At 42.6% G+C, this 14,507-nt stretch overlaps 2 protein-coding genes and 1 non-coding gene across 6 annotated transcripts in view; 2 read left to right on the top strand and 1 right to left on the bottom strand.

Annotated features, from left to right (window-relative positions):
• Positions 1–2,535, bottom strand: part of KIAA1328 (KIAA1328 ortholog) — a 375,101-nt gene extending 372,566 nt beyond the window's left edge. Inside the window, exon 1 of one of the 3 annotated variants that reach the window (XM_047794154.1) lies at positions 2,435–2,535. In XM_047794154.1, the coding sequence (XP_047650110.1) occupies positions 2,435–2,492 (58 nt within the window). In that variant the 5' untranslated portion in view covers positions 2,493–2,535. The other 2 variants (XM_047794152.1, XM_047794153.1) reach the window with 2 other exon arrangements.
• Positions 2,536–2,652: 117 nt separating this feature from the next.
• The window catches only part of TPGS2 (tubulin polyglutamylase complex subunit 2), a 67,188-nt gene continuing 55,333 nt past the window's right edge, over positions 2,653–14,507 (top strand). For both annotated transcript variants that reach the window (XM_047794155.1, XM_047794156.1), the window contains exon 1: positions 2,653–2,979. In XM_047794155.1, coding sequence (XP_047650111.1) covers positions 2,898–2,979 — 82 coding nt within the window. In that variant the 5' untranslated portion in view covers positions 2,653–2,897. The remainder of the gene's footprint in view (positions 2,980–14,507) is intronic.
• Positions 6,196–6,302, top strand: LOC125134867 (U6 spliceosomal RNA). Its single transcript, XR_007136854.1, has one exon. It is a non-coding gene; the product is annotated as a U6 spliceosomal RNA (small nuclear RNA).

The following is a 14,507-nucleotide window of genomic DNA, read 5'->3' as shown; positions in this document are numbered from 1 at the left end:
TGACCAGGTCCTTTGTAGTTCGTATCTGTTAATATCAAGTTAATAATACTATTAACGATAATACATTTGAGTGCATCAAATTAACCAATCGAATTTAGATACCACAGAAACTCTAACTTCTTTTGATATCACCAGGAGCTATAAAGGAGGAAAGCAATTTATGGCTGAAGGAGCATATTTTACTTGCAGATATAAGCCATAAAATGACATGGCATACTTTGTTTATACCCTGGGTATAAAGACATACCTTGTACAAAACAGCACTACTGAATCATACTGTGCAGGAGATGCACAACTCATACAAGAACAAAACAGTGACATTCAGTCACTGATGATCTGTCCTCACATGATGGAAACATTCAGGACTGGGAAATTTCTCAATCGCAGTTCTCTAATGGTTTAGACAAAGCACTGAAAATCTTTCAATAGTGTGAATTCCTGATTATAGGTATATCTTTTTGGTCTTTTTGTATTGAAAGTTCGACTATAAAATCTTTGGGCTGATCTGGAAAGTCATCAATGTGACAAGAAAAGGCATCAAGACCCAAATGATTCATAATTACCACTACACATTTTAGCAAAGATTCAGTAACAAATTTATATTTGACATTGCTTCTCTGTCCTATAGAAATTTAAAATGAAAATATCTGAGGCTGGATATTAATTGGTCGTTATGTGGGCGAGACAAGGGGAAACAGGTGAGAATGGTAACTTTGCGATTCCCTTCAAACATCTGAATTTCTAGATAATGTAATCACCACCATTTCCCCCATATAACTGCAACTCCTCATTTTCACTGGGAAGATATAAGTATTTTACATTTATTTTTAGAGTTAGGGAGAATGTAAGAGAAGAGGAAGGATACATGACTTCTATCTACGTGAAACAAGGAGTAACATGACATGAATAACTGAGAGTAGAGGGTTGCTAAGACCCAGAACATAGATTCAGTTTACAGACCTATTGACTCAATCAGTCCACGGAAGAGACTGTCTCCCCTCCCGTCTCCCAACAACATTTCTATATCAGCGCAATATTCTGGTATGTTCTGTATCAGCACAATAGCATTGGTTATACAGACTATTAAGGAATAATAACTAAAACCACATAGATAGTTATGAAAATGATTACACTAAAGAGCACATTATAAGCTAATAATCTTCAGATATCTCTATCACAAAATTCTAACATTGCAGAGGCAATGTTTCTTGACAAAGTCAGACATCGCAGTTTCCGGCCTAATTTCAGCCCAGTTGTTCTGACCGCACATATTCTCCTGAGAGGTAAAGAAAAAAATAGTGAATCGGCACAGTGCACTAGTGTGCTTTTAATCCAGTGTGTGGACACTGATTTCTCTTGATTCTCACCTATCAGACACAAGTAGTAATTATATTTAGGAAGTGTATAACACTAAACACTGAGCAGCAAGAACTGCAAAAATCTCTCTGTCCAGAGCCAAACACTCCAATCCTAGTAATTCAACAAGGGGAACTAATACAATTTTGTAAGTTTTACTGAGTAGAATGTGCAAAGAATGAGTCTGCCAAAGTTAACAGCAATGCCCCTTCAACAATGTTATCACCAATCCTAGCAAAGAGACAAAAAGTCTTGCCTCCGCAGATACCCAATAGACTAAATGCCCTTCTTTCATGTAATACTCCCTAAGGAACATGAAGCAAATTATTAGGACCAAAGATCAGCCTGGAACAGTCTACCCAAAGCAGGGAGAGAACCAGTTTTGTCACACATTTCATCATAGATACTTATCCGGGAATTAACACAAGGGTAAAAGCGCCACAGCTTCTCCGCCATAAAACAAAGAACTTCAATTCTGCTAGTTGGTGACCTGCAATCTACATGCAAATCAACGCTACGTCCAGGCCCTAAGATCTGCGTTGCATCTAGTTCCCTCATCAGTATCACCAGATCATGTCCCCGTGAAAGGAAGCCCCGCATTTCTCCGAAGATCTCAGTATGAAAATAAGTCATCACTGACAGGACTTTAAAGTCCCGCAAGGTCCAGACTTGCCCCCAACAACGCAGACCAAGGACATTCCCTAAACCAAGACAAAAAGCTCTCGGACCAGTCAACACCATTCTTGCCAAGCTGAGACTCGGCCAGTCTGAGGTCACCTCGAGCAGAGTGACCCTTCCAGCCCCAACATGGGCCAAGACTCTAGGCCATCTTTCCAGAGCTCACCCTCAAGGAAGGCTGGCATATATCTGTACCAAGTCCCCGCTCCTGGAGACGGTGCGGGCTCCAAGCCACCTAATACCCGAGCCAGGGGAGCGCGGCACCTGGACGGAGGCCGGACAGGACAGCCCCGCCCACGGGGTCCGCACTGAGCTTCTCCTCCTCAGCTCAGAATCCCTCGCGACCACTCGCCGCCCGGGGGAGGGCTCCGGCGCCCCCTGCCAGGCGGGCAAAGGATACAGTCCCGGCTCCAGAACGCCGCTGCGCCCGAGCGGGAGGGGCCTGCCACGTCCGCCATCTTGAAACAACCGCCACTCGGGGCGTCGCGTCGGGGCCGCCCCGCCCCGGCCTCCAGGCCCGGTCCCGATTGGCCGCAGGGAGCAGAGGCCCGCCCCCGCCTGCGCGGCCGGCCCCGGCGGGGCGGGAGGGTCCGGGCGGAGGAGACGCTGTGTCCCGGAGGCGTGGTGTGCAGCGCCCGCCGTGGCCGCGGGAACGAGCGCCTGGCGGAACTACTACTCCCAGACCAGCCGGGGCCCCCCATCTCCTCTCCGCCGCGCTTTCAGACGCCGAGCACTACAATTCCCGGCATGCCGTGAACTTGACGGCTGCGCCTTCCAGGCGGCGTCTAGCTCTGCCACCCGCCCCGCACCCCCGCCGGGTCTCCACTGCTGCCCCGGCCGCGCGCGGAGGCGGGACGCGAGCCATGGAGGAGACGCCGCCCCCGCTGCTGGGCAGCAGCAAGCCGCACCTGGAAAAGTTGACGCTGGGCATCACCCGCATCCTAGGTGAGTGTGAGGGAGAGACCCCAGGGACCACTGAAGGACACGGAGCGTGCAATGAAGCGCAGAGGGGTGACGGGAGGCTGGACCCTGTATGCCAAGTGGGGATTCGGCTGTGATTCCGTTGTTTTAGGAGGAAAGGGGGCCGGGATTCCTTGTGGGTGACTAGGCCGAGAGAGCGTTTACCTGGAGTGGAGGATGCAGAGCTGTAAAGCCCTAAGTTTCCCCCACCCAAAGTCCCATCACGGGGTCGAAAAGGATAAGCATGAACGTGCAAAAAGGGAGAGAGCAGGCACCTGCCAATTGGAAGGTTGGCTGTCCCACAAGGCCTTTTTGGCCAAGGGGGTATCCCCAAAACGCAAGCGCTTCCTCAGATAGCAGGGAGAGCTTGGGGAATGCTACAACCAGCCTCCCAGTGCAACAACTCCCGTGCGCCTCCGGTCGTGTGGCACCTGAAGTGGTCCAGAAGAATCAAGGCTTGCACCATTGAATGGGTGGTTTTCCTTTATGGAACCTTTACTTAGTACCGACCCCTATGTTAGATACTGGGGCTACAATAAAATTAAACACACACACTGTTCAGTAATCTAGTAAAGTAGCACACAGGAGGAGATGATTGACATTACCTGGAGAGTTAAGAAATATGCCCCACAGGAGATGATGCTAGATTTTTTTTTAATTTTTATTATAGTTGATTTACAATGTTCAATTTCTGCTGTACAGCAGAGTGTCCCAGTTATAATATAGAAACATTCTTTTTCTCATTATCTTCTATCATGTTCCATCACAAGTGATTGGATATAATTCCCTGTGCTAAGCAGGACCTCATTGCTCATCCACTCCAAATGCAGTAGTTTGCATCTACTAACACCAAACTCCCAGTCCATCCCACTCCTTCCCCTTTGGCAACCACAAGTCTGTTAGATTTTGAAAGACAAATGGGAGTTAGCCAGATAACCAAGGAGGAGAAAGGCAGTCTAAGCAGGACGAATAGTGTGTTTCAGTTCCTTCCTGTCACATTCATAATAAAATCCAAATTCTCTACCACGACCTACAAGTCCCTTATAATTTGCCCTCATCTGTCTTTCTGACTTTATTTTCACTCTGCTTTTGCCACAGTAGCCTCCTTGTTGTACCATGAACACACTAAGCTTTTTCCCACTTCAAGGCTTTTGCAATTTGCTAGACCCTCCAACTGGAATTATCTTCCTCTGAATGTCTCTAACTGCATTCAGATCTCTGATTAAATATCATGAGCTCAAAGAAAGCTTCCTTGAATATAGTTCTAATACCTTTCCCTATCACTGTCTTCCCTTATCCTTTTTTTTAATACTCATGACTTTGTCACTACTTAAAATTATGTATTTATTTGATTGTTTTTTAATTTGTTCCTTTTCTTTAGTGGAAATCCATGAGAATAACAACTTCGTGTCGTTCTTACTTGTATTCATCAGTGCCTAAAACAATAAATGAGGCCTGAAATAACATGATGTGTTTGGGAGAAGTGATAAATCGTAGAAATGAAATTACAGAGTAGGGCAAAGAGAGAGCTAATCATCAGGTCCACTCATATCCTATCTTCTCATTCTTACCCGAACTTATGCCCTCTTGCTTCTTGTACTCCTGGCTTTATTCAGGTAGGAATCGCTATTCCACAGGCATGCTTCATTTGTCTCTTTATAAGTTGAGGAAGTTTTTTTATAAATAAGAAGTGGGTTTATTGATAAATGTTTAATCTACTGAAGTCAAGCCAGCTAAATTTCCCTTAAGCTATTAGGTCTATTTAAGGACTTAAATAATTAAATGACTGTAAACATTTTAAATTTTATATACGCATTTACTATATTCTGTTAAGCATTTCAGATGTCTGGCAAACTGGTAACAATTATGAGTCAAAACCTACCTAAGGAGTTAAACAACTCTGGTAATTACATTTACAGGAAATCTAGCCACCTGTAAATGTTCTGTTCATAGATTTAATCAAAGCTTTATTTCAAGTTAATAATCGCAAGTCAAAAATCACTTGCTGGCATGCCTCAGCCATAATGGGGATTTGGTTCCAGAGAACTACAGTAAAGTGAATATCATAATAAAGTGAGTCACACAGATTTTTTTTTATTTCCCAATGCATATAAAAGTTATTTTACACTAAACTGTAGTCTGTTAAGTGTACAGTAACATTATGTCTTTAAAAAAAGGTAGATACCTTAATTTAAAAATACTTTAAATACCATCATCTGACAACACAGGGTTACCACACACCTTCAATTTGTAAAAAAATGCAGTATCTGAGAAGCATAATAAAGCAAAGCTCAATAAAATGAGTACGCCTGTATATTATTCTCTCATTTTTTTGTTTGAAATAATAATATATTAAGAGGATTATTTAAAAGAAACTAGCTGAAGTCAATGGCGGGTGTATGGTAAGCAACCTTCAGAAAATCGCCTCCCTAAAAGATATAAAAAACTCTACAATGACATTTTTATCCAAAACCAAACTCTCAACATTACTTAAAGACAAATATTTTGCTCACAGTGCAAAATAACTGTGAGTAAATAGAGAAAAAGCTACAAATCATAGGACCAGACCCCACTTGTTCCTGCCCCACTCCCTCATTGTTAGAAGGCTCTGTGGCAAGCAAACAGACTTAGAAATGATACTAGCAAAGACGCTGAAACAACCAACAGAAACTGGAAACTAGTGTCATTAACCTAGAAATCTTTTAAATGACATAATATCATACAATGTTGTGAGCCACACAGGAGGTCCATAAATGACACAGTATCACACAATGAATAAAAGTAAAAGCCATAGAGACCTAATACTGAAACCAAGAAAAGAAATGCAGACAACTGAGGAAAACTCATACCAAAGAACAGCAGTGAAGCAGAATATAACTGTAAATCTAAACTCCAAACAAAATTAAAATACATGAACAAGCTTAGAAAATTCAGAGAAATTAGGTGTGAAACAAAGATTTAATATCTTGCCAAATTGTTTCTCAAATAGAACTTAGGGAATTCTATACCCATGAACCCTTCCTAAGGAATCTACTAAAGGGTAAATTTCTTCAAATAAAATATAGATTGGGAAAACCTCAGCAAAAAAACTGATGCTAAGCATTATTTTCATACAGACAAATGCACCCAAGCATACATACTTTATTGTGATATCTATTTATATAGACATCATTATCTACTAAGAAAAATAGATGTATTTAAATGCTCACTTTGGCAGCACATATACTAAAATTGAAATGATACGGAGAAGGTTAGCATGGCCCCTGCACAAGAATGACATGCAAATTCACGAAGTGTTCCATGTTTTTTTAAAACTACAAAATAATGCCATTTGCAGTAACATGGATGCGACTAGAGATTATTGTGGTTGCTGAGGAGGGCAGGAGTGGGAGAGACTGGGAGGTTGAGGTTAGTAGATGCAAACTATTACAGTTAGAATGGATGAAAAATAACATCCTGTTATGGCACAGGGAACTAAATCCAACCTCCTAGGACAAACCACGATGGAAAATATTATTAAACAAAAGAATGTATATATATGTATGACTCATTTTGCTGTACAGCAGAAATTGGCATAATGTTAACTATAATAAAAAAATTTTAAAGGCATTCACAAGGGTGTTAGTACAGTGTAACTGGTGGCCAGATTTTTAAGATGACCCCCTGTGCCACATACCATATATAATCCTTTAGTCTTGAGAATGGGCAGGACCTGCAGGGTGATGGATGTCACTCCATTGCTTAGGTTACACTATACGACAAAGGCAAAGGGTTTTTTGCATATGTAAAGTACCTAATCAGTTGATTCTGACTTAAAAAGGAGATTATTGTAGGTAGCCCTGACCTAATCAGGTGAGTGTTTAAAAAGAGGGTATATAAGTCAAACAGATTTCCTCCTGGCTTTGGAAAACTAAGCTAACATGTTGTGAGAGATCCTATGAGAGGACCAATGGCAAGGAACTGCACATGGCCTCTAGCAGCTGAGAGCAGCCCCTTAGCTCTCAGGTCATGGCCATCAAGAGAACAAGATCCTCAATCCTACCACTGCTGAGTTTGTTGTAATTTGTTATACAGTGCAGAAAATTGGTACATAGTTTGTCACCTGGAAGTGGGTGCTGCTGTAACGTTTATTTATATGGATATGTCTTTGGACTGGGAAATGAGTGGAGGCTGGAAAAATTTTCAGAAACTTGTTAGAGAAAGTCTGAATCACCCTGAATAGGAGTTCCCGTTGTGGCTCAGTAGGTTAAGAACCAAGCATAGTGTCCCTGAGGATGTAGGTTCAGTCCCTGGCCTTGTTCAGTGGGTTATGGATCCAGTGTTGACACAAGCTGTGGCATAGGGCACAAAAGCAGCTCTGATCCAGTGTTAATGCGGCTGTAGTGCAGGCCTGCAGCTGCAGCACCAATTCAGCCCCTAACCTGGGGCACTTCCATATGTCACAGTTGCAGCTGTAAAAAGAAAATAAATCAATCACTATGGACAGACTGGACTGTAACAAAACTGAGAATCTTGCCACTGAGGACTCAGAAGGAAATAGCATAATGGAAGAACTAAATCCTCCCTTATCAGTAACTACATTTAATGTAAATAAACTAATCACTCCAATGAGAAAGCAGAGATTGACAGATCAGATTTAAGAAAAACAAAAACATGATTCAAATATACCCAGACTACAAGAGACACATTTTGTATTTAAAGACACAAAGAGGTTAAAAGTGAAAGATGGGCGGGAAAATGTATGTGTGTGTTATGCACACGCACACATGCAAATAGAGCCCGAAGTAGAGCCCAAGTGGCTATACTAGTATTAGACAAAACAACCTTTAAGACAAAATTCATTATGAGAAACAAAGGAAGGAGTTGCCATTGTGGCTCAGCGGTAATGAACCTGACTAGTATCAATAAGGACACATGTTCAGTCCCTGGCTTTGCTCAGCGGGTTAAGGATCTGGCATTGCTGTGAGCTATGGTATAGGTTGTAGACGCAGCTCAGATCTGGCATTGCTGTATCTGTGGTGTGGGCTAGCAGCTGCAGCTCTGATTTGACCCCTAGCCTGGGAACTTTCATATGCCGTGGGTGCGGCCATAAATTGACCGAAAAAAAAAGAAACAAAGGAGGACAGTACATAATGGTGATAGGTGTCAATGCTCATGAAGACAAAACCATTATAAACATATATGCACCTACAAAGCACCAAAATACATGAAGCAAAAACTGACAGAATTGAAAGGAGAAAGAGACAATTCAATAATAGTAGTTTGAAATTTAAATACCTTATGACAATGGATAAAACACCTAAGCAAAAAGTTAGCAAGGAAATAGTACACCCAGTAAATCAACTGTACCTAGCAGACATTCATATAACACTTTACCCACAAACAGTAGGATAAAACTTCTCAAGTACACATGAGGTAACCTCAAGAATAAACTATATGTTAGACCATAAAACAAGCCAAAATAAATTTTAAAGAATTGTTATCACACTGATGACTCAAAGTACTCTGATGACACAGCTTACCCAAACTGATGGAATTGAGTGAAAACTTAGAACAGAAATCAGTCTTTCTCAGCCTAATAAGGGGCATCTATGAAAACCCCACAGCTAACATACTTAATGGTGAAAAACTGGATACTTCCTCATTAAGATCAGGAACAAGATGAATTCCCGTTGTGGCACAGCGGAAGCAAACCCAGCTAGTATCCAGGAGTACTGGGGTTCAATCCCTGGGCTCGCTCAGTGGGTTGGGGATCAAGTATTGCAGTGAGCTGTGGTGTAGGTTGCAGATGCAGCTCAGATCCCACGTTGCTGTGGCTGTGGTGTAGGTTGAAGCTCTGATTCAACCCCTATGCCCAGGTGCAGCCCTAAAACAACAAAAACAAACAAAAAAAAAACCCCAAAAAATCAGGAGCAAGACAAATATTAAATATGCATGTAATCCCCACCACCACACCAAATTTGATGGTTCAGTAGGAGAACTACAAGACTTGGGAAATAGTCATGTTGTCATTTGTTACAACAAAAGCAAAGGGAAAGGTGGGGAAATCAGGGAAACTGGATGTAAGTTTTCGAGAGTCCTCTCTCAGTGAGATAACATGGGACACAGCTACTCCAGCAACATGCAACAACACATCTGAAATGTTTACTAGAGAAGCTCATTTAAGCTGAGGAGTTCAAATCATCATTTATACACCTTCTACTTAGTATGTACCAAAACTGAGAGTCCCAAAAGGAAGCAGGTGTTTAGCATAAACCATGTTATCTGCAAAACAGGTACAGTGAGCCATTCTTAGCAGGGAATGGTGGGAACCTCCTAGAACCCAAATTCCCAAATGCCAGCCTAGGGGCAACCTTACAAGCAGATCTTTCTGAATATTACAGTCTCAAAGTTGCCTGCACCATGACTGTAAAACTGATGAGCTATAACACCTCTGATTTTTTTGTGTTAATTGGCCGAAGGAAGTTCCCTTTTGGTACAGCAGGTTAAGGATCCAGCATTGCTGCAGCTGTGGCACAGACTGCAACTGCAGAGCAGGTTGGATCCCTAGCCCAGTAACTTTCACGTGCTGCCTGTTCAGCAGGAAAAAAAAAAAAAAAAAAAAAAAAAAAGCAAATAGGAGATTATCCAGGTCAGCCTGATCTAATCACATGAGCCCTTTAAAACAGACTTGAAAAAAGGAGAAGTTAGATTTGAAGCATAAAAAAAGATTTGTTATGCTCTTGCTGGCTTGAAGATGGATGGGAATACATGATAATATAAGAGGCCTCCAGAAGCTGAAAGTGGTCCCAGCTGACAGCAAGCAAGGACTGGAGCCTTCCTTCTCACAACCACAAGGAATTTAATTCTACCAATAACAGGAATGAGCTTTGAAGACGACCTGGAGCACCAGATAAGAACATAATAACTGACACCTGACCAGTCAGCTCACCTAGTACGTGGATAGAAAAATAGATCAATTATATCAGCTTCAGCAGAGACTCCAGTCATGCTGTGCCAGACTTCTGAGCAACAGAATTGTGACCTGGGCATTGTTTAAAGATGATTTGTGGTAATTTATCATGCATCAATAGGAAATAATACATTCCCCCAAATATTTTAGAGAAGAGCAAAAGATACACATTTCAGAAAGAAGCCTAACAAGTGTAATGTAATACACATAATTATGATAAAGCTGAGACCAAACATAGCCCTCATAACAATAAATACAAATGGGCTTAAGTGACCCACATTTGTAGTAATACAGAAAGACTTTAAATCTGACTCACAAAACCCAACTATTTGTTTCCCAAACCTAACTAAATCAAACTAATTCAGAAATGTTAAAAATGAAGCGATGGATACATGTTCCTGGGGATCCTATAACTATTCATAAGTTCATTGATTCACTGGGACTCACAGGACTTAGCTAGTTTATTATATCAATCAATGGTACCTGAGAATCTGACCTTTGACATATGGAGGTGGAGTCTAGAGGAAGCAGGAAGCCTTACATGGGCTTCTGAAGGTTTTCTCTCCGTTAGTGGTCGCATAGAATACAACCTGCTATTAAGTAGGAAATATAGCAGTTATATCTGCAGTGTTTCTCCCCAGGGAAGCCTGCTTAAGACTCTAAATCCAGGGGTCTTACTGAGGGCCTGGTAAGCTAGGCGAAACATCTACCCACAGCTCTGGTTCCCACCAGGGGTCTTCCTTCCCTGTGTTAGTGGAACCAGTAGAATAAGATCAAGTGTGGTTCAGAAGCAAAGGAAGTTTTATCCTTGAACCAGAGAAAGGAGAGGTGCCAGGTCAGGCGGTCAGCAGGGCTGCTTTATAGGGTTGTGGTCTGCAGGGCGGAGACGGGGCGGAGTTCTGGCGCAAGCGCCCCTGTGCTCCTTGAAGCTTCCAGCCGCTGTTTCTGCTGCTGCTGTCTTGAATGGAGTTGTGCGTGCAGCGTCTTGCACAAGGAACTCCTGTCTGAGTGCAGGGCCTCTGCATACTACCTTATGCGCAAGTGAAGCTAGATGAAGGACGAAGGAGAAAAGAAAAAGGTTAGACTTTATTTTATTAACCAGGTTCTAATTTTATTTCCCAGGAATTGTTAACGAGCTTTGCTAGTGACAAATCCCTCCTCTTTTATCCTGCTCCTTATTCTTGAGGGGCGCTGAGGGGCCCAGATATGTCTTCTGTAACTGCTTCCTGATTTGGGGTGTCATCGTATCCCCAGAACAAGGAGCAGAACTTCTTTCTGGTCGCCTTTAGATCTGTTTGATGTTCACTAGGCCTCTGCCGTAACTGTGCATCTCCCTGAGCAACCACCGTTTGTATGATTTTTTAGAGACAAAGGACTTCAGACAATTTAAGACACGCGGCCCAAGAGAAGAATGATCACATGTCAAATTTTTCCTAAAAAAATCAAAAGAATCTCGGTCTTTTGTTTGTAGGCAAGTGTGCCCTGATGTGGAGGCCCACTGCCATGACTGAATATCCCTGGTCACACTCTGGTTGTTTTTCAGAAGAAGAGCTTCAGGTCTTCTGAGAGGGGTTCACACGAGTAGTCAAGGGGGCTGTTGCCCCAATTGTCTCTCTAGAGGTTGGGGCGTGGAGCCTTTCCCCCTCCAGTGTTCTGTTCCCAAGGAGTGCTCCTGCAGCTTTGGGAAGAATGAGTGGTTAGGGTCACCAAGCAGAGTCCATTCCACTTAGGAGTGAGCTGATCTTGCAATGGCTGGTTTTCCAAGGTTTTTTAGGTGCACCCTATCTTCACTGGAAGGGGTGGTGGGCCAGTTCATTAGGTGCAGGCAGCACCTGGTTATCATGTTCTGTGAGAGCTTTCCTGGTTTCTCCTACCTGGAGGGCATACTTGAATTGTTCCATTTCAAGGAGTTTAAAGTGTCCTTTCTTTTGAGCTTTGGAAATGGATCTACCATCCATGAGTTCAAACACTAACTTTAGGTAATCCCTTGGGGCTGACCACATACAGAGCAGGGCAGTCAGAAGCCACTTCATGCAGTTTTCTTGAGTTTCCTAACATAGCTTGGCTAAGGCCCTTTTAAAGGTCTAATTGGATCTCTCTACTTTGGCAATTGGGATCTCCAAATTGAGTGCAAAGTCCATTTTATGCCTAGGGCACTCATAACCCTCTTCATCATTTGAGATACAAATCCTGGACTGTTATCACTTTGTAGGGATCCTATTTGCCCAAACATGGCAATTATGTCTTTTAGGAATATGTCTTAGCCAGTTCAGCTGCCTTTTCAATTCCAGCAGGGAATGCTTCTCTCTACCAAAAAAGTGTGTCTGCTAGGACCAAGAGATACCTGAAATTGCCCAGTACCTCTTTCCATGACAGTGAGGTCATTTTGCCACTCTTCTCCAGGATATGTCTCCCTGGTCCAAATGGGCCTTATCTAGAAGCCTTTGGAGGCTCTGGTCTTGGGGATGATTCATTGTGCAGATGGGGCATGTCTCACCTATCCAACTGACTATACACTTCATGCCAGAAGTTACCGTGAGCTCAACTAATAAATTATGTAGGGCTTCCTCTTCTAGTCAGATCCTTGGTGAGCCTCCCTGATGGCTTGACAAGCTGCAGCTTGGGGAAAGAAGTATTGCCCATGCTTACTACCACCCATGGCCTCCTAGATCTCTATTGAAGCCCCATTTTCAATCTTTTCCTAATTCTTTCTTTGTGTAGATTGGGAAGCAATTGGATAGATGTGGCCTTTGAGGTATGAGAGGTAGTTAACAAGTTACTGGTTCTGGGTCCATCCGTTTGGCGGTTGCTTCTGCGTTGTTGTTTCCCTTTATTTCCTCTATTTCACTCCCCTTTTTAACTCCTATAGTGAATTGCTGTAACCCTTTGGGGGAAGCTGTACTGCTTTTAAGAGCTTCAATATGCTTAAGCCTTATTTCCCCTGTTTATTCTCCACAGTAAGCATACCTCTTTCCTTCCAAAGAGCTCTTTGTGCAAGTAGGATGGCATACACATACCGAAAATATATGTAAATGTTTAAGAGCTTCCCTAGCGCAGGCTTTAAGGCTCAGGTGAGGGCTATCAACTCCATGTTTTGGACAGAGGTCCCTGGTGATAGTTTTTTGCTTCTATGACTGTATATCCTACCCGGCTTTTTCCCTTTCTCAGAACTGCTCCCAACTGTGAGCCATTCCTCATCAGCATTTGGGAGGGGCTCACTTCATAGGTCAGGGTGACTGGAATAAATTATGTCTGTAGTGTCTATACAGTCCGGCTCTAGAGGCCCTGTTTCTTTGGGTAACAGGATGGCAGGATTTGGGCTGTGTCAGATTTTTATGGTAGCCACCACTGGGTTATCTAATAGCATAGCCTGAACTTGAATCAACCTTGCAGGTGATAAACATTCTGTTCTCTTAGAACTTACTGAAGCCTGTTCCTGGTGGGAGTCCAGCTGAAGTGTCAGGTGCAGATATTTTGCCCCAGGAACTCTTGTCTGAAGTGCCAGGTGCAAGGCTTCCATACCTGGTAACCTTACTTCCTATGAGTAAGTGAAACTAGACTAAGCACAAAGGGAAAAGGAAGGTTAGACTTCATCTTGTTAACTCAGGTTCTATTTTTATTTCTTAAGAATCGTTAATGGATTTTGCTGGTAAGGCAGTGAAAATTTTAGATTCCCAAAGGGATAGCAAATATTTAGTTGTTTAGCCAAAGATGAGCAAAGCAGTCTTATCAATGTAGAACACATACAAAAGCCAGATTCCCAGGCACCAACCAAAAGTGAACACTACAGTCTGGTCCTTCTGAAGATTAACCTTAGGTTGGCTATGTGCAGTCCACCTACTCCACCCTTGCCACCACAGATGCCTCACCTTCAAGTTCTGGCTTCACATATATCCTTACCTAACACTTTCATTTGTGTAATACACTGTTAACTTGTTCTCTTTGAATAGTCTTTTGTAGTTTTAAATTTTTGGACTTCAGTGTCATATTTTGGATTTCAGACCCTCTCATTCTTTTTGTCTGGCTCTATGGCTAGTTTTAAGTCATATAAATGACCACTTCTTCTGATCTGCACATATTCACTTGTCCTGAAAGAGAGCCTACAAATGCAAACTATCTGTGTCTATCAGGGTTCTTAATGACTGATGATAAAATGCATAGCTAGATTAAGGCTAGAAATACACTCTAGTTAAGGCAGAAAGGGATCAATTAAGGGGCACTAGCCCATAAAATCATTGGGAGATTAAATGGACCATATTCTAGGCTGAGAACAGTACTGTGAAAGGGGATGTTAAAAGGGTGGCACCTGCAACTAGTGTGATAAGGAAGCGCAGAACTGAGAAATTTCTACTGTGCCTGCCCTTGTACAACTCTCAACCCTATCAGATCAAAACACCTTTGCAGCTATGATTGTGAAAAGAGCCAGTCTCCCCATTTGCCTCACCTGCTCATTCCCTCCTTCCAAGTTTTATTCCACTGGGTTTTCCTGCAGGAATCTTGGCCTCCAGAGGGATCCTAACTGCAGTGGAATTTGGGAACTGTAGTTTCTAGCCATCCAGTC

The sequence above is a fragment of the Phacochoerus africanus genome, chromosome 8, assembly GCF_016906955.1.
Source record: "Phacochoerus africanus isolate WHEZ1 chromosome 8, ROS_Pafr_v1, whole genome shotgun sequence".
NCBI classification, from domain to species: Eukaryota; Metazoa; Chordata; class Mammalia; order Artiodactyla; family Suidae; genus Phacochoerus; species Phacochoerus africanus.
This window is presented reverse-complemented; position numbering and strand designations above follow the sequence as displayed.